This window comes from Petaurus breviceps, unplaced genomic scaffold, assembly GCF_028583685.1.
Source record: "Petaurus breviceps papuanus isolate PSGF00001 unplaced genomic scaffold, PetGlider_PUasm1.0 186, whole genome shotgun sequence".
Lineage (NCBI taxonomy): Eukaryota > Metazoa > Chordata > Mammalia > Diprotodontia > Petauridae > Petaurus > Petaurus breviceps.
In genome coordinates this window covers 8,813,977-8,837,123 of record NW_027185798.1, presented here as the reverse complement: position 1 = coordinate 8,837,123, position 23,147 = coordinate 8,813,977, and the positions used below count along the sequence as shown (strand labels likewise).

Genomic DNA, 23,147 nt, shown 5'->3' with positions numbered 1-23,147 from the left:
TTTCCTTTAAAAGGTTTTCATTTATTAGTCTGTTTTCTGAAGCAGTTACTTTCCTTTTCTTATAAAAAAAAAGTGTGTTCCATCCAAAGTGATACCGAAGTGATTAAAATGAACATGGGGGGTCAGTTCCCCTCTGTGGGGATACAGCTCCCCAAACCAGAAAAAATTTAAACACACACCCCAAAACAAAATCAAACAAAAAAAAAACCCAAACCAAAATAAACCCCAAGTATCCAGGACAAAAAATAAAATATTTATTGATCTATCACAGCGAGACACGGAGACAGGGCCTGAATGTTGGGAAGAGTTGCTCCGACGCCCAGGGGCTCAAGGGACAGAGGATACAGTACTGCTATGTGAGATATACCAGGGATAGGCAGGGGGCTCTGGGCCCTCATTGCCCTCTGATTCCCCTCCCGCCACAGCCCCACCCTCAGGACTCTTGGGGTTCTAGACAGTGGTGGCTGTCCCAGGCCTGGCGGGGATGGAGTCGCTGTCAATGGTGAGTACATGCATGCGTTCCCACACTCCCGATGGCAGGGGTCTCCCCATGCCGGTGGTGTGCGTGAGGGTATGTGGTGGCAGGCTTGGGGTGAGGGGGAGAGGTGGGGAAGACCGGGACAGGTCCTACAAGGTGGAGGGCATCACTGAGAGACATTCAATTCTGCTGGGGCAGGAGCCTCTTGCCAGACTGGGTGGTAAACTTTTTTGGGTGAGGGGTGGACGGATGGATGGAAGCATCGATTCCGAAAAGATCAGGGGCACGGCTGTTCCCAGTCTTTAGGTATTCTGGCTCCATGGATTGATGTGAGGAGCAGCAAGGGAGGGAGAGACCTCTGGGGGGAGAGGTGGCCAGATCGAGATGGGTCAAAACCAGGACCGAGGCTGACTTAAAGTGCTTGGGTACAACGCAGGGTCGACAGATCCAACCCCAAAGATTGGTCATCCCAGCGCGAGAGCGTGGCTGTGGGTCCTGGGATGACTTTTCCTGGTGGGGTAGGGTAGAACGTCTTGAAAATCTCCAGGGCTGTGCTTAGAGGAGCCTCCATGTGAGGGGCTCCTCCAGGGGACCACCTTCCCTCCTCCCTCGCCCCCAAGAAAGTGATAAGCACCAACATTAGCACCATATTTCCCTCAAGATCATGAACACAGAGGGGAGAGCTCCTAGGTGGGAATGGGGTGGTGGTGGTGGTGGGGAGAGGACCTGATCCCTCCCCTTACCCAAGCTCCTGTAGGGGGGGGGGACAGAATGCCAAGCTGATCCTGGTTCTTGTGTTGGCTTGCCCCGTGGGCCCGTGCCTCCACCCCATCCCTTACCCCCGCCAGATGGGTGGGTGACTGTAGGAACACTCCAGTGAGAAGGATCTGACCCTGGGAGAAGGCGAGGGGAGGGCAAAGGAGGGAGGGGGAGAGGGAGTCACTCAAGGTATACATTCTAGACTAGGCAGTAGCACCAAAGTTCATGAGGTCGCGGGTCTGGTGTCCTGGGAAGATTTACTTTCTCTTCCGGCCACACATTTTCCCCAAACAAGCCCCACCTGGGAAGGAAAGAGAGAGAGATTTAGTGAGGCCAGTGTCCTTTGCACAGAGGAAGAAGCCAAGGACCAGGAAGGGGATGCCATTTGTGCCTGGTCACAAAGATGTGAAAAGATTGGACCTAACTCCCTGAGGAGCAAAGGTGCCGGGGAGGGCAGCTATAGCCTCCACGGTATAAATAATGTCAATAATATAACGATGATCGCAGGTAACGTCTTTAGCTTAGCACAGGGCTGGGCGCGCCAGAGGTACTCAGTAAAAGTTGGATTGATTGTTTAAGATTTGCAGAGCACTATACACACACACACACACACACACCTTGACACACATGCCCACGAGCACACATATGCACTATAAATGCTGTATTGGTGCTACAGCCTCACAACTCTGTGAAGCACGTGCATTACTGCGCCCATTTTAACAGGTGACAAAGCTGTATCATAGCAAAATGAAATGACCCACCCAGAATCACACAGATAGGGCCATTATGAGACAGGACTCATACCTAGGTCTTCCTGCTTCTAAAGCAGAGGTTCTTAAACGGGGGGGGGGTCTGTAAACTTTTTTTTTTTTAGTTCTGAGAGCTGTATTTCAGTACAAATGGTTTCCATTGTGATCCTGTGTGTTTTATGCCTGATTCTGAGCAGGGGCTTCAGCAGCCTGCCCAAGGGGACCCACCAAGGCTAAGAACCCCTGGCCTAAGGCTACAGCTTCATCCACTGGGCCACACTGTTTCCCAGCCTAGGGAGGACAAAGCAACAAGCCAGAGCCTTGGGAAGGTCTCTGGGATGAGCTCAGCCAAGCAGGGGCATCCTTGAATGATGCAGGGGAAGCCATGAGAGCTCCATCTTCTCTCTCACCTGATTGGCACAGAAGAATGGGGCTCTTGGACTCATGTTTATTTCATTTAATCATTTGTTTTCATCCATTTTAATAGAAGAGTATTTCCCTCCTATATAAGGAGACCTAGAAATGAGCTGCTGAGATCTCAGCCAGCAAGGTTCCGGCTTGGTCCCAAGTAGAACTCTTTACCACCACCTGGTGGCAGCCAATGTACATGCAGGGAGCAGAAGACCAGCCTTTCTGCACACCCCAGTTCTGGCCACTGCAAGCTTACTTGTGTTTTTGCCCCCCAGGTCCTGCTTCAGGATGTGAGAAGTCTAGATCCTAGTCCCAAGCCTGTCCCCTGGCTCCCTGTGTGGTTTGGGGGCACATCATATCACACCCTGGTTCTGTTTGTTTGTTTTTTTTTGAGGGGGGAGGGCAGGGCAATTGGGGTTAAGTGACTTGCCCAAGGTCACACGGCTAGTAAGAGTTAAGTGTCTGAGGCCGGATTTGAACTCAGGTCCTCCTGACTCCAGGGCCAGTGCTCTATTCACTGCACCACCTAGCCGCCCCTCACACCCTGGTTCTGCACTGGTCAAATGGGGCTAGCCTCAGAGATAGTGTTCTGAAGCACTTTGGGGAATCAACAGTGTATGGATTAGGGGGTAGCGGGGAGGAAGACAACCAGGCACTCCAGAGGAGGTCAGCTCCTTCTTGCCACACTCCACACTAGGGATTTCTCTCTTGGCTTTCTCTCCCTTTCTTTTTCCCTCTTTCCTTCTCTTCCCCTGTTCCCTCTTCCCCGCCCCCTCCCCCCCTTCACTACTTGCTTCCCTCTCCTTTAATTTCTTCCTCTCTTTATCTCCCTCTTTTTCTTTCTCTCTCTCTTTATCCAGTCTCTTTTCTCTGTCCTTACTCACCTCTTTTCCTCTCCCTCCTTCTCCCTCCCCCCTCCCTCTCTCTCTCTGTCTCTGTCTGTCTCTCCCTCTCTCTGTCTGTCTTCCTCTCTCTCTCTCTGTCTTTCTCCCTCCTTCCCTTCCTCCCTCCCTCTCTCTCTCCCTCCCTCTCTTCCCCCTCCCCCTCCTCCTTTCTTTCCCACCTCTCTGTCTTTGTCTGTCTGTTTCTCCCTCTCTTTTCTCTGCATTTCTCTCCTTCTTCCCCTATTCCCTGCAGGAGAAGGTACTGAGGAAAATGGGACCCAAAGTTCTCTGGTCTGATCATAGGGGAGGACAGTCCTATAGGAAGGAGAGTCCTGGAAGGCTGACTCCTACAAGGGAAAAAGTATGCCCAGATTCCTCATGCAAACACAGTGCCCAGGGAGCCAGACAAGGGAAGTGGCTGAGCTGGTGGAATCTTGCCATTTATTCCCATCTACTTGGGCATCAGGGACATTCTTCTTCTGACCCACATAGGACAGTTGAGAGTTACCGGCACCATATGAGCTGTGCTGTGACCTCTCCATCTCAAGGTCTAGGGGATCCCAATCTTTGATGAAATAGACATTGACCTCATTGACCTTCTCCCCAGCTCAGCTGGAGCACCTGCCCTTTCCCACAATGTCCTCACATACCTCGATATCCCAGGGCTCCAAGGGCGCCGCCATACTGTTTGGAAGGTTTTCCTGTGGAAGACAAAGAGGAGGGGGGAATCACTTGTGAATCATGGTAGCTCTGGGCTTCTTCCCTCTCCTCCTGGCAAGTAGTCCCTGTGCTCAGAAGCACCTCTCTCTGGACAACTCAGCCATTGGGGGTAAGGGGCCCTAGGGGAGGCCATTGCAGGTCCTCAGCTCAGAGGGCTGTTTGGGCAGCCCCAGTTTCTTGAGGCTCAGGGTGGTTATTGATTAAGGAGAACCCAAGTCTTATCACAGAACCATATATTTAGAGCACCAGACCTGAAGGCCAGGTAGTCCAAAGTCCTTATTTTGCCTATAAGGAAACTGAGCCTAGGGATTTTATGATTAAACTTGAGGGGTGGCTAGGTGGCACAGTGAATAGAGCACTGGCCCTGGAGTCAGGAGGACCTGAGTTCAAATCTGGCCTCAGACACTTAACTCTTACTAGCCGTGTGACCTTGGGCAAGTCACTTAACCCCAGTTGCCCTGCCCTCCCCCCTCCAAAAAAAAAGCAAAAAAAAAAAAAGATTAAACCTGAGGTCATGTAGGTGGCAAACATCAGGGGTAGGATCTGAACCCAGACTCCAGAGTTCATATCCTTTCCTTTGTACATCACTGTCTGCCTAATTACACCACAGGCTGGTTTCTCTATTACCAGCTTCTCTCCTCAGAATCTACTTTATGCTGACTGCCAGAGTGATCTTCCTAACATAGCACTTGCATGATTTCACTCACAAACCTTCAACAGCTTCCCATGACCTAGAGTACTATTTCTCAGAATATAGTCTAAGGATCCCTGGGGGCAGGGGTGTGCTGGTAAAAACGTTTAACAACCAGCTCTCCAGGGGGAAGAAAATGTATTCATGGTACACTTTTAAGTTTAACCTACATTCTTCATATTTTCCCCATCACTTGAAGAAGACAATCTACAAAATGATCAGCGAAGCCTTGTTTTGTAACATTTGCTCATTTCTGAGGTATAAATGTGAACACTGAACATTTAACAATCTGTTCTCAGCCATTTGTACCGGCTCTAGCACACCTCTGCTCCGTGGATCCCGGAGACCCTTTCAGGGGGTCGGTGAAGTCAAATCTGTTTTCATATTAATTCTAAGATATTATTTGCCTATTAAAATATTCTTCCCTTTGCCAACAACATATCTGCACTAGGCTAGGTTTTCTTCATATACTCTAACCAAAACAACCTATCCCGACAGATTGAATGGAGGGAGATAGGAGAACCCAGCTGTCTTCTATTAAGACAGATGGTAAGGAAATTTGCAAAAATATATCAAACGAAGCTACTCTTCTCATTACATTTTCTTTTTTTTTATTTTTTAAAGCAATTGGGGTTAAGTAACTTGATCAAGGTTACAAGGCCAGGTGTTTCTGGGTGGTTGCTAAGTGTCTGAGCCTGGATTTGATCCCCAAGTCATCCCGACTCTAGGGCCGGTGCTCTTACTCACTGAGCCACCTGGTTGCTCCTAAGCAATTGGGGTTAAATAACTTGCTCAAGGTTACACAGCCAGGTGTTTCTGGGTGGGTGCTAAGTGTCAGAGCCCGGATTCGACCCCAGGTCATGCTGACTCTGGGGCCGGTGCTCTTACTCACTGTGCTACCTGGCCGCCCTATTACATTTTCTTTTTGTTTTGGAAACTACAGTTATTGCCACATAGATATATTTCATAAAATATAGTTATTTTTCATCAAGATAATGTATTTGTTATTGTTATTTTTAAAATAATAAATATTTTAAAACTTTATCGGTTTTAATCTCTAGTATGGTAAATATTGACAGATAGAGCCCACATCTTTTTTGCTTATTTTTTTGGAGGGGAGAAGGCAGGGCAGTTGGTGTTAAGTGACTTGCCCAAGGTCACATGGCTACTAAGTGTTGTGTCTGAGGCTGGATTTGAACTCAGGTTCTCCTGACTTCAGGGCTGGTGCTCTATTCCCTGTACCACCTAGCCACCCCGAGCCCACATTTTAAAAAGCCCACGGGGGGGAGTCCTCAATAATTTTTTAAGTGTAAAGTGATCAAGAGGATAAGATCCAAATTCAAGGGGCTCCACAATCTGACCTTGTCAGCTTTATCTCGCATTCCTCAACCTGCATGTGTCTGTTTCTGTTTGTCTGACTGCTGCCTCTGGGCCTTTGTCCAGCCTAGAATGCTCTCTCTCCATCCAAGTCCTACCCACCCTTCAGGGCCCACTTTTCCAGGAAGTTTTCCCTGCTCCCTCTAGTCCATTGCTCCCTCCTCTGCACTGCCATAGGATTTTGTCCCCCTCATATTCTGCCTTGGATTAGAGGTCACCTCTGGATTCTATGAACTTCTTGAGTGTGAGAACCATGTTTTGGGCATATATGGATCCCTCATAGTATCAAGCCCAGCACTTTGTGGTAAGGGATGGTCAGCAAAAAACTAACACAAAGGGGTGGGCTAGGTGGCACAGTGAATAGAGCACTGGTCCTGGAGTCAGGAGGACCTGAGTTCAAATCTGACCTCAGACACTTAACACTAGCCATGTGCCTTTGGGAAGTCACTTAACCCCAATTGTGCCTTCCCCCCTCCAAAAAGTAAAAAAAAAAAACAACCCAAACCAAACCAAAACACAAACAAAAAAACCCAAACCCAAACCCTAGCAAATGAAATTATATCATCTAGATTCCTTCTGAATTCAGTGATGTGGATGCTGCCATCTTGGTATAAGTTTACTTACCACCAAATCCCAGTCCACCAACTCCACCACCTGAAATGCAAGAGATGGGGGAAAATGAGTCTACTTCTCATTCAGTCGATAAGCATTCAGCTCCATCTCCCTCCCTGCCTGAAAATAGGATGGCACCATAGACTCCTCAGGGCAGGGAGGACTGAGTCCAAAGCTTGGGAAGGGTGGCTGAAGAAAGATGTCTGGTAGACAGTAGTCTGGTTCTGCCATGAATTTGCCACTTTGTGACTTTCCCTTTTTGGGACTCAGCTTATCTCCTCTATAAAATGGGAGAATAATTTCTGCCCTTCCTTATGGGGACCTTTGTGAGGATGTATGAATGGGTGTATTTGTGCATGTGTGCAAGTGTGAGTGTGTCTGTATCTGTGTATTAAAGATAATATGTGAAAGGTACTTTGGAAAAGTTAAAAAGTGATTGAGATATGAAAGGGCAAAAGAAGAGAAGAGCTGTAAGGAGAGGGAAAGGGGAGAAGAGATAGAGATGGAGGGAGTGTGGGAGGGAAGAATAAAATTATAAAGAAGGAAGGGAAAGAAAGGAGGGAGATTTCTCAAAGAGTGAAAGAAGAAAAGAATGAAGGAGATGGAAGATAAAGGAAGGAAAGAAAGAGAGGAAGGAAAGAAGGAAAGCAGAAATAAAAAAAGAATAAAAGAAGGAAGAAAGAGTGAAGGAAAGAGAAAAGGAAGGGAGGGAAGGAGGGGAAAAGGGAAGAGAGGTAGAGATGGAAGAATGTGGGAGGGAAGCGAAAGGAGAAAGAGAAAGGAAAAAGGGAAGGAAGAAAAGAATGTGGGAAGGGGAAAGGAAGCAGGAAGATGAAAGAAGGAAGGAAACAAGGAAGAAATAAAAGTAGAAAGGAAAAAAGAAGGAAGAAAAGAAGTGAGGGAGAAAAAAGAGAGAGAGAAAGAAAAGGAAGGAGGGAGGGAGGAAGGAAAGAGAAAAAAGGAAAGAAGGAGAAGGAAGATAAGAGAAATAGAGAGGCAGCGGGAGGGAAGGATAAAGAAAGGGGATGCTTTACTGATGTCCAACCTAAATCTTCATAGCTTGTGTCAGTGAGAATGAGGGCAGAGTGGCTTTAGCTCAGACCCCAAGGGCATGTTGCCTGTGACAGGACCCTCAGATCCAGTAACAGGAGGCGGGGTGTTGGGGAGTAAAAGCTACCTCTTGCATTTGTAACACTTTGAGGTTACACAAGGTTTCCCTCATCCCAGTCCTGGGAGGGAGGTAATAGAATAAGGATTGTTGCTCCCATTTCACAGATAAGGAAGCAGAGGCTCATTGATGGGGAGTGGTTTGCTAGTTAAGGGGGAGGGGGAGAACTCCTGGCTTTCCTCAGGAACAGTAACAGAGGGTGGGCCTTGCTAACTTCACCTACCTGGGAAAATAGGTGAAAGTCCGTAGCCAAATGATGGGGCACCTGCAAAAAGGGGGAAGCAGGGATTAGTGATAGCTGGGCTGGGGTGGGATCAGAGGAGGTGAGAGCTGGAAGGTCCTGAAGACGCCATGTGGACCAATGTCCTCATTTTACAGATGAAGAAACTGAGACCCAAAGAGATAAGGTGACTTGCTCAAGGTCATTCAGAGAATGACTGACAGCGGGTGGTTGAAGCTGGGTTCCCTAAGTCCAGCCCCACCATACCATTGTATGGGAGGGAGGAGTGCAGCCAGAGTCCTGTGAAGCTTCACTTTTTCCCCTAGTGCCTGGCATACAGTAGGTGCTTAATATATATGTGTTGATTGATGGATAGAAGAAGGGATTTTAAGAGGTGAAGTTGAGGACAGAGGGCATTGCAGGCACGGGGGAAGGGAGATAGAGCCAGGTGTGGGAAAAAGCAAGAAGTCCAGGTTGCATTGTGGGAAGGGGAGAACAATGACTGTTATTATAGCTAATAGTTCTATAGTGCTCTCTGTGTCCCAGGCCTTAGAGTGCTACGCACTTTACAAAGATGATCTAATTTCATCCTTACAGCAGCCCTGGGACTTGGGTACTCTTATTATCCCCATTTGATGGATCGGGAAACTGAGGCAGACAGCATATACGTGAATTGTCCAGGGTCAGATAACTAGTAAGTGTCTGAGGCTGGATTTGAACTCAGGTCTTTCTAAGTCCAAGCTCAGCACTCTATCCATCGTACAACCTAGCTGCCTCTAAAGTTGGAAGGGAGGTTGGGGCCAGGGCTTTACAGACAGATAAGAAATTTTGCATTTTATTATAGCGGTAATAGGGAGCCAGTGGAGTTTATTGAGTAGATGAGTGACTTCAGGAAAATCACTTTGGCAGCCATGCGGCATCTCGATTGGAGCGAGGAGAGGCTGGCAGGGAGACCAAGGAGGAGGTGATTGTAATAGCCCAGTAGAGAAGTGACCTAGGTGGACAGAGGGGATAGAGGGAAGACATTCTGTAGAAGCAGACAGATCTGGCAGCTGGCTGGGTTTAGGGGGAGCAGGTGAGAAAGGGAAGAGGTGAGGCTGCCAACCCGGGTGACTAGAAGGGGTGGTGTCCTTGCCAGAAATAGGGATGTTTGGACCCCCAGCTCTGCCTGCTCCCCAGAGCTGCTGAGAGAGTCAGTAAGACACCAGGCCCCTGGTCTTCTGGATCAGGCCAAGGAGGAGAGAGAATCTGTATTTCTACCTCTCATGTCTCTGGAGAAATCCTGGCCCCAGACCTGGTCCCTGCCCTGCTCACCACACCCTCTTGCAAGGGCCTAATTTGGTTCCCTGGGGCTGGAGACCCTGGCCAAGGTCTCTGACCCCAGCCTTCCGGGCAGTGATTGCTTCAGTGCCAAGGGACTTCCCAGACAGCTGCCTCCCATCATCCTCACTGGTGGAACCATTGGGTGGGGCCCCGAGGGTGGTTCTGCTCCCCCACGCTGGGGTGGCTGCAAGTATGGGCCTCCCTTGGCTGCCCTGGGCTTCAGGACAATGAACAGGCATTTGTCTGTTTGGTCTGGGCAATGGGAGGGGAGGGGGGCTGGCCAGAAGACAGGGAGGGAGGAGAGAGGAAAAATCGATAACTGTCACTGCTGCTCCCTGCTTAGGGTCAACTGGGGCTCCTAGACATCGTCCCCCCTTCCCCTTCTCTCTGTGCTGTCCTATTGACTTGCTGAACTGCAGAGAGGTCATAGATTTTTTTTTCTCATTTGTCTGTCCTGATATTAGGGGCTCCATGTTTCCCCCATCAGACAGGGGACTTCCCAAAGTCAGGCTCACCATCAGATGGGGCTTTCCAAGGATAAGAACCATGTTTCCCCCACATCAGACAAGGAGCTCTCCAAGGTCAGAGGTAGGGTCTCCCCCTCTATCAGCACATGGGCTCTCCAATAACAGAAACTCACTTCCAGAACCCCCAAGGTGGGGGTGATGCCTCTTCTTCCCTCTGCCTCTCCACTCTGTGTCCAGGCCAGTGTGACTCAGGGCATATAAGTCCCTAGAAAATGAGCCCTGGCTTGTGTCAGAAGGGTCCCTACCCTCCATCCCTGCTCCCTGCCTTTCTCCATATGTGCACACACTGGCCTATGCACACAGGCACTTACCCAGGGCTCAGGAGCCAATGGCTCCTGGCAGGCTGGTTCATGAGAAACCTCCAGGGCTGGTCAAGTCCTATCCCATTAGAAGGTAAGCTTCTTGAGGGCAGGGATTATTCTGGCTTATTGTCTTTACTCCTGCCACTCATTATGATGCCAGGCACAGAGGAAGTACTAACAAAAGCATGTTGATTTCTTGATTTGGGTTGAGGCCTAACCATGGTCTTGGAGAAAGGACTCACCTGCCCCTGGCAGCACTCGGGACCCTGGCAAACCTCCAGCTCCTGGCACGAGGCCGGCCCCACCGGCAGCACCTATGACAGAGGGAGACTAGAAGTCAGGCCCCAGATCAACATGGGCATGCCACAATTAGGGGTCTGGGTGTTCGAGGCAGAGCTGCCGTCTCCTCTCCCAAGGCTCTGTGGCTGCTATGGCCTCCCCCTGAGATGCTCAAAATCGCTGGGCTGCCCCCTCAGCCAGAACCTTGGCCCTGCGCTTCTTGGCCCTTCTCTGCCCTTATGCCCCCAGAGCCCTGTCTTGTTATGAACAAACATCCTGTGCATTCCGGGTGTCTTTTTTTCACAAGCCTTTGATTTGTTGGGGTTTCCTGAAACCTAGCAGAGATGGGCACTCACCATACTTAGCTGCTTTGGCAGCAGCTTTGGCGGCTGCAGCTCCTACTCCTGTGGGGCAGAGAAGAGAAGGCTCAGAGACTGTAGCCTCTACCTGTCCAAATTCATTCATTCACTCACTCATTCATTCATTCACTAATCCACTATCACCAGACTTTTGTCCAGCACCTTTTGTCCTTAGAGCCTTGTGCTAGATGAGTAGTAGAGACAAGAGAAGGGAAGACACAGGCCCTGACTTCGAGGAGTTTATAGTTTGCTTAAGAAGAGAAGACTGAGTCCCATGAAGATAACTGTGGTCCCAACTGGGCATATGGTCCAAAGGAATGGGCCAGACAGGCTTAGAGGAGGAGTGGTCAGGGAGGCTGCAGCGTCAGGAACGCCCGCTGCTTGGAGGATGGTCATCGGGATTTATTGAGGTGGAGGGGAAGGGTCTGAGTCGAGGGTTGGAGGAAGGAGCGAGCAGGACGTATTTAGGGGAACACAAGGAGGTCCTATCCACACACAGATTCAGGAATGACAGCTCACCACCCACTCCAGGGACGCCTCCGACACCTGGGACCCCTCCGACGCCTGGGACGCCTCCCACGCCTGGGACCCCTCCGACGCCTGGGACCCCTCCGACGCCTGGGACGCCTCCAACGCCTGGGACCCCTCCGACGCCTGGGACGCCTCCGACGCCTGGGACGCCTCCCAGACCTCCAAGGCCTGCAGAGCACGAAGAGAACAAAGTTGTCATCACCAGTGCACGAATCATAGACTCATAAACTCATAGACCCTGGGAAAGTCATTTGACCTTGGCCTGCCTCAGTTTCCACATCTGTAAAATGAGGATGATAACAGCACCCACCTCCCACCATTGTTGTGAGGGTAAAATGGGATAACCCCAGGAAAGTGTTGAGCCCATAGTAGGTGCTTTTTCTTGCCTAGGGTCACACAGTGAGTGGGCAGCATCAGGATTGAAAGCCAGAGCTCTTAACTCTCGGTCCTATGTTCTTTCTACTGCCCCAAGGTCTAGGGGGCATTGCTATGGGAGATGTGGGGAAGGAGGAAGGGGGCATGTCATGGGGGGGTCAGCAGTGATACTGAAAGCTGAGGACGTCTCTCGTGGAGTGTGGGAGCTTGAGGCAGCCTGGCTGGTAAAGGTCCACAGGGATGGGGAGGAGAGGTGTCACAGATGGCGAGGCTTAGCAGTGACCTTTAGGGGACTGGGCATGTAAGTTCAGGTTGTTAAATTGGCAGACTTCTCTGGGGAGCCCAAGATGCAGCCTGAGAGCAGGGGAGTTGGGAACACAGAGGGACAGAGGTCTGCAGGGCTGGGGATGGCCCGGGCAGCAGGACACTCACCATACTGGGCAGCCTTGGCAGCGGCCTTGGCGGCTGCAGCTGCAGCCGGGGCACCTGCTCCTGCAGAGACAGACGGAAGAGCTAAGGGACGGCCCCCCGCCCCAGGATGCTCCTTCCATCATCATCTCACCCCTGGCTATTGCAGGCACCCGCTGCTCGGTCTCCTGGCCTCTGTGATCTCCCCAAATTGCTGGCTGGACTGTGTTCAGCTCTCCCACCATTCAGTAAATTCCAGTAGCCTGGCATTGCCTCCAGGGTCAAATATACCCGCCCCCCTGCCCCCCCCCAGCTTTTAGAGCCCTTCACAGCCTGGCTCCTTCCAGCCTTTCCAGACTCCTTAGACCTCACCCCACTTGTACTCTATAATCCAGCCACACCGACCCCTTCGCTGTTGCCTTGAACAAGACTCCATTTCCTAACTCAGGGCATCTGTATTGCCTGGAGGCCTCCCCCATCCCTGGAATGGTTTATGTCTTCCTCTTCTCCTGGCTTCCCTGACTTTCTTCAAGTCCCACCTTCTGCATGAAGCCGTTTCCCACTCTGCTTAGTGCTAGGGTCCTCCCTCTGGCCAAATCATCTCGTCTACACATGGTGTTTTGTATGCTCTCCTTCATTAGATTGTAGACTTTTTGAGGGCAGGCACTTTTTTTTTTGTTGCATTTTTAGCACAGTGCCCAGCATGTACAGATGCTTAATCAATGGTTGTTGTCTGCCTGACAAGGACCCTACTGCTCTACTCACCTGGAACTCCTAGACCTGCAGCACCTGCTCCTGGGACTCCGGCCACACCAGGCACCAAGCCAGCTCCGGCCCCTCCCAGGCCACCAAGGCCGCCAGCACCTCCTGCCGCTGCTGAGAGAAAGTCAGGGCCCCTTTAGCATTGAGTCTCAGGGGTATAGGGTCCTCAGCCCTCCCTCCTCCCAGCCTAGGGCTGGAAGGGGCCTCAGGGACCAGCAAGTTCAACCTCTCCACTTTCTAAGTCCTGGGCTCATCCATAGATCAAAGACTAGAAGGAACTTTTGAGTTCATCCGTCCAACACCTGCTTTCCAGATGAGGAAACTGAGGCCCATAGAGGAGAAGTGATGTGCTTGCCTAAGATCGTACAGGTAGTGAGTTGTCAGAACCAGATTCCAACCTGTGCCTCTTGACTGCTTTAAATTGTTTTGTCAGCTACGAGCCTGACTCTTTGGGATCCCATTTAGGGTTCCCTTGGCAGAGACACTGAGTGGTTTGTTATTTCTTTCTTCAGCTCATTTGATAGATACGGAAACTGAGGCAGCCAGGGCTAAATGACTTGCCCAGGGTCACACAGCTAGGAACGGTCCGAGGTTGAATTTGAATTCAGTTTCTACAGACTCCAGGGCTGGCACTTTTTCTACTGTGCCACTTAGCTGCTCTTGGTTTCCTCATCTGTAAAAGGGGAAGGGGTTAATGGGGTAGAATAATGCCTGTCCCTGCCTTCCTTACAGAATCGAACGAAAATGTTAAAATGCTAAATAAAAACAAGGAATGATGATGGAAACCACACAAAACTGAAAAAGGCTCTCTGGGAGCTCCAATTGCCCAGGGATAAAATACAGTCTCATCATAGAGAAGCTCCTTGAGGGCAGGGACTATCTCCTGAGAGAGCTCTATGCTACACATTGGCCGGGAGGCCTTGGGCAAGTCCCTTTCCCTCTCTGTCAGAGGAGGGGTCAGGCTGTCTGACTTCCGAGGCTCTTCCAGCCGGAAAGGCCTGATTCAGTGACTGGGGATGAGACTGACCTTCCTCAAAAGCTTGTAGGTTTCAGGCCAGCTGAGTGGATGTGGAAGCATGTGAGCAGACACCCCTGGAGTGTGGCATTGGAATGAAGGGGATGGAAAAGAAAGGGATTTTCCAAGATGGAAATTGGGCCCCTAGTCTACAAGAGCGGGCCAGTCAGTGGGCTTGAGCTGGGCCGAGACGGCCAAGAATCCTGCTTCATGCAGAATCCTAATAAACCAAGCTGAAAATCATCTGTTGGGCAGGATGGGCCAGAAACGACAGCGCTCTCACTGGCGGCTGGCGCGAGCTTGGCTTTGGGGACGTGCCAGCCTGGGGATGCTGTCATCCTTGCCACGTCCTCAGAGGCCCAGAGGGCCCCTCCTCTGTCCCCCACCAGACAGATCTAAGGGGGAGGATCCTGGCCACAGCGTGGGCAAGGACCTGGGCGGCCAGATGACCAGGAGGGCACTGTGGAGGCCAGCAGCCTGGGCAGGGGCTTCCCCTTTCAGGCAAGCTGGTCAGTATTCAGAATCTGGAGCAGCCCCAAGACCACGAGAAGCAGGTCCTTCAGCCTGGAAGCAGTGGTTTTCTAGTGCTTTGGGTACTTTAATTTATAAGGTTTACTAAACACCTACGGTGTGCCAGGAATCGTGCTAAGCATGGGGATGCAAAAAGAGGCAAAAGATGGATTGATTGCTAGGCAGGAGCATACAATGGAATGAGCTGATCCACGGCAAAGCCCAGACCTGAACCCACAATCCATTTTGTGCACAGTGATCCAATGACATTCCTTTTTTTTTCTCTTGGGGGGGGGGAGGGCAGGACAATTGGGGTTAAGTGACTTGCCCAAGATCACATGGCTAATTTTTGTGTTAATGTCTGAGGCTGGATTTGAACTCAGGTCCTCCTGACTCCAGGGCTGGTGCTCTATTCACTGTGCCACCTAGCTGCCTCCAGTCACATTCTTCTAGACACTCTAGGACCTAGGTCAACTTTTCTTGGCAGATACTGGAGTGGCTTGTCATTGCCTTCTCCAGCTCATTGACAGATGAGGAAATTGAGGCAGACAGGGTGAAGTGACTTGCCCAGGGTCACATAGTCACTAAGTGTCTGAGGCCAGATTTCAACTCAGGAAGATGAGTCTTCCCAACACAGTCCAGTGCTCTGTGCACTGTGGCATCCCCTGGCTGCCTAACCACCTGGCCCTAGCAGATGCTCAATAAATGCTTGTTAGATGAATCAAGATGGGACATCTTTGCTGCCGTATCCGGGGCTTTGAGAGGAGCATCTTTTCTGCCTTCCTAGAGCTGAGTGTTGTCTGGTCCCACAGGCACCGTGTGGCAGAGCAGACTGGCTGGTACAGTGAGCACAGAGCACACCAGCTGGGACCTGCCATTCTCTCCTGAAGTGGCCGGTCCCAAAAGAGTCCCATGGCCACAGACTGACACCTCACCGCATCAGAGTGTCTCATAAGGATTATGCTTTGACCTACAATTCCCCTGCCCTTTACTGGGTGAGGAGGGAGAGGAGGGGGAAGAGGAGGAGGAAGAGGGGGAGGAAGAGGAGGAGAAGAAAGAGGTAGAGGAGGAAGAAGAGGAGGAGGAAGGGGGGAGAAAAGGAGGAGGAAGAGGCAGAGGAAGAGGGGGAGGAAGAAGAGGAGGAGGAGGAAGAGGAAGAAGATTAGGAGGAGGGGGAGCACTTCTAAAGCCCAGCTACATGAGCATTCCCAGGAAGGCTTAGGCATGATCCAGGCGTGTCTCTAAGATCTCTGATCTAGAGCTAGGAGGAACCATTGAGTCTATATAACCCATTTTAAAGAGGAAGAAACTGAGGCCCAGGGAGCTACTTGAAACAGCTAGATGTCTTTGGTTTTCATTTGGGATGTCTGGGGTCACAAAGGCATGGGCAACTCTGCGCTTTAAGAAGCTAGGAGAGTAATCAATCAAGCAATCATCTGTCATTAACCAGCATTCATGAGGTGCCTACTGTGTGCCAGGCGTGGGGTGCTGGGGCTACAAGGGGGCCTACTTTCAGGAACCCTGCACTCTATCATCACAAGCTCAGGGTGTGCTCACAGGGTTGCTCTGGGGCTCGAACAGCCATGTGTGTAAAGTCCTTTGTAAACCTGAAGTGCTCTATAAGTGTCCACTGTTCTTGTCCTGGCTGGGTCAGCATTTTCTCCTGATTTCTCCTGGCTCAGTGCTTGTCCTATGATACCAGGCTTCCATCTGTTGAGAAACCCTTCTTTTCCTTGAGTCTGCTCATCCTTCCTGTAAGAAGGGGACCTTCTACTCCACAGTTCCAGAGGCAGGACCCAGGGCTTAGTGATTGGGGACAGAAGGTTCCTTGAAATGAGGGAAGGGGCACCTGGGACTTGGCCAGGAGAGGACCAGAGAAGGACACTCACCATACTTCGCTGCTTTTGCTGCTGCCAGGGATCCTGGAGCTGGGGAGGAAGAGACAGAGATTCAGGGACTTTCCGCACCCTGCAGTCCAAAATGTATGGAGGTGCAAGGTTCTGGGACAAGGGACACTTGAAACCTGGCCTAGACGGGCCTGACCAGAAAGCCCTCCCTGCTACTCTCTGCCTACCCAGCTTCCTCCTTCTAGGGTCAGGGCAAGTCTCCCCTCCTGGGAGCTGATACACTGGCCTTAGCACATTCACTGTATCTCTCCCTCTGCTAAGCTGCAGCTCGGATCATTAGGGGTTTATCCGGGGCCAACTTGTGGCATCTCCTCTGTGGAATGGAATTCTTGAAGTCTTTGTTTCCTCTATCTGACACAGACTCCCTGAGGGCAGGGCAGCTCCTATCAGGAGCTCAGGTTGTTGGTTGAATGACTAAAGTTCCCAGTGACCCCTCTAAATTTGGGACCCCTCAGCTCCAGATCCCCTCCCAAACCACTGAACTCTGGGCCAAGTGCAAACTCTCTACACTTCCTAGAATGGCCCTAGAGAAGAGAAGCCAACTCCTCCATCTCCCTCACTGAGCATAATTTCAGGTAAAACCCATTACAGTCTGGGGTGCTCACCTACACCAGCCCCAAAGCCGGGGATGGCTCCAACACCAGCAGGGAAGCCACCACCATCTGCAACTCCGGCTGGGAAGCCAGGAACCCCTCCGAGGCCAGCAGCCGCTCCTGGAGAGAGGCACATGGCTTAGGAGCCCAAGGGAAAGCTGATCCAGTGGAAGAGGGAGCTCATTCAGAGGCGCCCCAGGGCTAAGGCCCAAGCATCTCCCAGTGAGAAACAGGGCAAGCCAGCGCAGGAGAGGCTGAGAAAGACCCAGGAACCAGAGCCACCCCAGGCCTTCTGTCTTTCAAGGATTATGTGGGGGCAGAGAAGAACAGAATCCCCATGTGGACAGTTAGCTTAGGGCTGGTTGTGAAAGCCTAGTCCTAGGGGAAAGTCTCTAGGCCCGGGCAATCGAGTTGTCCAAAATGTAACTTACTGTACTGGGCTTTAGCAGCTGCTTTGGCCGCAGCCTGGGCTGCTGGAGATACTGCTCCTGGAGACACAAAGTAGGAGACGGGGTCAGGGACTGTCCCATCTATTCTCCTGTGGGGAGGACTTGGCAACATCCATGAAGGCCCCACTCCCACACCTCCATGCCACAGGGATTTCATCTTACCTGGGAGACCTCCAACACCAGCAGCACCTGGGACCCCTCCTAGACCTCCCACACCTGGGACTAAGCCTGTGGAGAACAAAAACAGAGATCTAGAGCCCATGTCTGAGTCACAGGGGATGGGAACTCAAAGGTCCTGGAAGTGAGCTGGGTGGGAGGTGAGCAGACACCCCAGAACTCTATGGGAAGGGATCTCTCCTTTAGGACACAAGATGGAGAACATGGGGTCATGGAAATCAGTCAGACTAAAAGTGGGAAGGGACCTCAGAGGCTTTGTACTCCAATCTTCCCATCATACAGAGGAAGAAACTGAGGGCCAGAGAAGTCATAAGACTTGCTTCAGATGCCACAGCTGGCAAGTGGAGAGCCAGGAGTCAGACCCAAGCCTCTCTTGACTCCATGCTGGATTGGGCATTAGGAGGCCTGAGTTTGAATCTAGCCTCAGATACTTCATAACAATGTGACCCCATGAAAATGACTTAACTGCTGCCTGCCTCAGTTTCTTCATTTATGAAATTAAGTCCTCAGAGAAGCCTACAGTCCTTGACCTAAGGATCCTATTAACCTGCTACATGTATGGACAGCCTTGCGGTCACAAAGAGTGGGATATGAGTAAGAGGACTGAACAGCGGCATGTAGAACCACGGCCTCTCCAGGCCTCAGTTTCCTCATCTGTGAGGGCCCTTCCAGTCCTAAATCTACGTTATGCTTTTTCTGATGAGTGGAAACGGACTCACATGCTCTGTGCTTTTCAAATTCCCCAACTGTCCTCTGTCCTCTAGGAAGGCTGCTTGTCCCAGACATTTGGGAAAATGGTTGCTGATAACATGGGCATCTTGTGGGAGGGGGAATGGAGGCAGGCACAGGAGAGAAGGATTGTAATAGATAAAGAGCTAATAAAGATGAGGAAACTGAGTTGGGGGCCCCAGGTCATGACTGTTCTATCGTCTCAGTCACATCTGACTCTGTGACCCCATTTGGGTTTTTTTTTGGCAAAGATACTGGAGGTGTTTGCCATTTCCTTCTCCAGTTCATTTGACAGATGAGGAAACTGAGGCAATCAGGGTTAAATGACTTGTCCAGGGTCATACAGCTGGTGAGTGTCTGAGTCCAGATTTGAACTCATGACAATGAGTCTTCTTGACCGCAAGCTCAGCACTCTATGCCCTACAGTGCATTTAGCTCCCCTCAGGTCATGACTAGTCAGGCCATTAGCAGAGGACCAGAGCCTCTGGGAACCAAACGGAAGAACAGATTAGGTCTGGAGTCTGACACGTGGGTGAGGGTACACACCATACTGGGCGGCTTTGGCGGCGGCTTTGGCGGCAGCTGCTGATGGAGCCAGTGCTCCTGTAAACAGAGAGAAAGGGAGCAGGATTGAGTGAGGGCAGTGAAGGTGGAGAGGGGCCCAGAGAGGAGAATCCATTCCCTCCACCCCTTCCTTCCTCCCAGCTGAAACAGGCTCCACGGTCATGGTCATGAATTTCCAGCTGTCCTCAGAAATTCTTCTCCAGCAGGCTCTCGCCTCTGATGGGAGGTGGTGTGGTCTAATCCTAGTTTTATTTGTAATTTACTAGTGTGACCTCAGGCAGGCCATTGTCCTTGATGGCCCCATATCTTAATCTGTAAAATGAAGGAGTTGGATTTGACCTATGAGGGCCCTGCCAGCTCTTGGAGCCTATTCACACCCCATCTCCCAAATATGATAAATGGAGAAGACAAGGGAGCCGGGCAGATGAGACAGCTATAAATCTATACTTAAAAACTTGGTTGTCTGTTCTCCTAATCCCCTGTCTCCTTCTCTTGGAGTCAGCACCCCTCCCAGGACAGTCCTGCTATTTGAGGCTGGCTTCACCAAATCATTTTGAAATGTTTATTTTGGTGGGGTATGAGCTCTTTGAGAAATCAGTTTGGAACTGATCCAGGAGAACAATAAACAGAATGAGGAACAATAATGCAAGCCGAAAGGTCACTAAAAGGAAGCTGAATTCTGAGTAATTGAAAAACCATTAGAGAATAGAAAATCAGCTATGGTCCTTCCTCCTGGCAGAGAGGCAGGGACCACTGGAGTGGAGCGCTGCATACATCATCAGGCCAGCTCCCTGCACTGAGTGTTTTGGGGTAAATATTTTTCTTTGTTAAGAGCAGCTGGGTGGAACATTGGATAGAGCACTGGACTTGGAGTCAGGAAGACTCAAGTTTAGCCTCAGACACTTAATAGTTATGTGACCCTGGGCAAGTCACTTCACCCTGTTTGCCTCAGTTTCCTCATCTGTCCAATGAACTGAAGAAGGAAGTGGCAAAACACTCCAGTGGTTGCCAAGAAAACCCCAAACGGGTCATAAAGAGTTTGAAATGACTGAACAGCAGCAGTTTTCTTTTGAAAAAGGGAGGATTCAATTAGAAGGGGTGAGGGGGGGGGATGGAAGGGAGGGTATATTCCCTGGAAGGTTTTTTTTTTAATGCCAATAAAACTTATTTTGAAAACAGAGAAATTAGTCTTAGTGAATGATTTTTTTCCCCCTAAAATAATTTGTATCCAAAGCAGTTTGGAAAAAAAAAAGGTCTAGTATCTAGGGGCAATCACAGCATCTAAGGCAGTGGTCCTTAGTCTTTCATGGGCTTCATGGACCCCTTGGGCATTGTTTGGTGAAGTCTATGGAATGATGTTTCTAAATGCATAAAATAAAATATGAAGGATCAGAAAGAAAGCCAATTATATTGAAATGCAGTTATCAAAACATCTTTTAAAAAAAGTTACACACTCCTACTTTAAGAATCTAAGGGTAGATTGCAGGTAGATGCAGCAGATACTTGAAGGGAGGGAGAAAGAATGAAGTTATTTCATAAAGAAATAAAAAGTTAATTGTGGAACAATCATCTTCTGATTGGAAAAGGTAGGAATGGACATTCAATCTGCTGATATAAAGACCAATTATTCTCTGTCAGGTTCTAGGCCATGGAGAAGGGAGATCCTCCTACCTGATAAGGAATTTAGAACAGCAAACTAAGGTTTTCTCTAATGACCAAAGAGAATAGAGACTGAGGAAGCCATGCACATCTGGCAGTGAACCACCACGAAGGGTTCTTGAAGTCATGTTGGCCTCCAGACCCAGAGCTCTCCTGGGAGCCGCCTAACTCCCAGTACAAGAAGGGATGATCTGGTGGTTAAACTGGGGTTAGATGACCCTGAAACGTTCAGAACTGGGGGAAAGGGGACTAAGTTGCACCTCATTTCCTTAAAGGCTCATTCTCTCTAAAATGCCACCATGCTTGACTTTTGATTTAAGAAATAATTTAGAGGAAAAATACATTCATCTTTCACTCTATTAACTAAGTCTCTGATTGAAGTTTCCCAGCCATCTCACCACTGGCCTTTGATTTGGCCATCATCCTCATCTCCATCCCCCTGCCCCACTTCCCACAAGGACTCCACCCAAGGTCCCTTGACTCAGACACATGAGTTTTTCTTTAGCTTATTGGGAACCAGGCATGTGCTGTTTACCCTGACTCTTTTCCAGTTCTACTTATGTTACATCTCTCCCAGTAGAATATAAGCTCCTTGAGGGCAAGAACTGTCTTGATTGCTTGTATTTGTAGCCCCAGTGTTGCCACAGAGTAAGAACTTAATAAATTCTCTATCTTCCTCTCTCTGCTTATCTATCTCCCTTTCTCCATCTATCATCTACCCACCCATCCATCTATCATCTATCTCTTTCTTGTATGTCTATCTGATTATTCATCCATTTATCTATCCATCTTTCCATCTATCCACCCATCTGTCTATCTCTTATCTAAATTTCTATCTACCTATCTATCTCTTTCTTATCTATCTATCCTTTCCCCCTCTTTTATCCAGCCATCTATCATCTATCTCTTGTCTATCAGTCCATCTTCTATCCGATTATTCACCCATCTATTTATCCATCTTTCCATCTATTTGTCTATCTCTTTATTATCTATCCATCATCTATCCATTTGATTACCTATTCATCCATCTATCCATTTTCCATCTATCTATCCATCTTCCTGTGTATCTCTTTCTCATCTACTTTTCTCTCTATATATTCCTTCCTTCCTTCCTTCCTTCCTTCCTTCCTTCCTTCCTTCCTTCCTTCCTTCCTTCCTTCCTTCCTTCCTTCCTTCCTTCCTTCCTTCCTTTCTTTCTTTCTTTCTTTCTTTCTTTCTTTCTTTCTTTCTTTCTTTCTTTCTTTCTTTCTTTCTTTCTCTTGGATATTCAGGTCAGAAGCTGATAACAAGGCTTCACTACTCATCTAGCATCAATCTACCTTAACTCGAGCAAACAGAAATGGGAAATGAAGGCAGCACTGTCTCAGCTCATTTTCAAAGTCTGGAGGACATGTGTAAAGTGCAGACAACCATCAGCCATTCTCCCAGGAGAGGGGACAATTGACTGCAAAATTGGGCACATGATTTAGAAAGTGCATTTCCTGAGGGTCTTGTTCCCTCTAACAAGTTTAGAGTTCTAGGTTTCAGGTTAAATCTGAGTGATGCATAACATGCAGTAAGCAGATAGTCCTGGACCTGAAGTTAGGGTGACCTAGATTCAAATCCTTCCTTAGACACTTAGCAGCTCTGTGGCTCTGGGCAAGGTCCTTCACCTCCCTGGGCCTCAGTTTCCTCATTGCAAAATGATGGCGTTGGACTGCATGGCTACGGAGGGCCGTTTCTGCTCTAGTTCTGTGATCTTATGATTTCTGGTTCTCCAAGTGGAGCTTGTGACCCCCTGGGGAGGGGTCTGAGACCCTTCTAAGGGGTCTGCGAGGTTAAAACTATTTTCATAATACTACTAAAACATTTTACATTTCTCATGTAGTTAATATTGTGATATATAAACCCACATAAGGAAAAGCTCTTTAGGGTTCCTCAATAATTTTTGAGAGTGTAAAGGGGTCCTGAGATCAAAAAGTTTGAGAACTGCTGTCCTGGAGAATAATGGATCCAGAGTGAAAGGGGACCATGCAAAGGGCTCAGGAGAGCAGCAAGGGAACCTTACTTATAGCCTTGGCTGTTCTTAAGACTGTGGATTTTGGCCACAAAGGAGAAATCCCTTCCCCTTAGTTTTCTTCTCTGTAAAATGATGGGGCTGGACGAGAGGGCCCCCTTCCAACTGTGACATTTATAGTTCTAGGAAATCACCTGCATCCTCTTCAGTCCCCTGTGACCCCCTGACAAATAGTAGCTTGAAATGGGTAGAGTCCAAACTGAGTAAACAACAGCTTACCTGGACCTCCTCCCACACCTCCAACGCCTGCAACGCCACCTGGAACAACTCCCACACCAGGGATTCCAGCACCAGGAACTATCCCTCCGAGACCTCCAGCACCTGAAGAGATTGAAGAAGTCAGGCCAGCTCTCTCCTGTACCTGAGCCACAGGGGGATGAGAGCCAATTCCCCTCAAGCTGGGTTAGAGAAGGGAGCAGGGGAAAGGAGAGGGGGTGAGGCTGAGTGACGGGGAGGGGAGACAGAAGAGGTAAGCAGGGGTGCAGGAAACTCCAAATTAGGCATAAATGACAAATCATTTCTACTTGGAATGAGAGAGAGACAGAAAGAGAGA

The 23,147-nt window shown here is 49.6% G+C and overlaps 1 protein-coding gene across 5 annotated transcripts in view; it reads right to left on the bottom strand.

Moving 5' to 3' along the window:
- ELN (elastin) overlaps positions 1 to 23,147 on the bottom strand; it is a 72,262-nt gene continuing 49,115 nt past the window's right edge. For 3 of the 5 annotated variants that reach the window (XM_069089491.1, XM_069089496.1, XM_069089493.1), the window contains 15 exons: positions 22,814 to 22,915; positions 18,862 to 18,918; positions 17,572 to 17,637; positions 17,392 to 17,448; positions 16,973 to 17,080; positions 16,350 to 16,388; positions 12,939 to 13,049; positions 12,198 to 12,257; positions 11,379 to 11,558; positions 10,857 to 10,904; positions 10,464 to 10,535; positions 8,073 to 8,114; positions 6,694 to 6,723; positions 3,932 to 3,982; positions 1 to 1,538 (listed from right to left, as the gene is read on the bottom strand). In XM_069089491.1, the coding sequence (XP_068945592.1) occupies positions 1,495 to 1,538; positions 3,932 to 3,982; positions 6,694 to 6,723; positions 8,073 to 8,114; positions 10,464 to 10,535; positions 10,857 to 10,904; positions 11,379 to 11,558; positions 12,198 to 12,257; positions 12,939 to 13,049; positions 16,350 to 16,388; positions 16,973 to 17,080; positions 17,392 to 17,448; positions 17,572 to 17,637; positions 18,862 to 18,918; positions 22,814 to 22,915 (1,067 nt within the window). In that variant the 3' untranslated portion in view covers positions 1 to 1,494. The remainder of the gene's footprint in view (positions 1,539 to 3,931; positions 3,983 to 6,693; positions 6,724 to 8,072; positions 8,115 to 10,463; positions 10,536 to 10,856; positions 10,905 to 11,378; positions 11,559 to 12,197; positions 12,258 to 12,938; positions 13,050 to 16,349; positions 16,389 to 16,972; positions 17,081 to 17,391; positions 17,449 to 17,571; positions 17,638 to 18,861; positions 18,919 to 22,813; positions 22,916 to 23,147) is intronic. The other 2 variants (XM_069089492.1, XM_069089494.1) reach the window with 2 other exon arrangements.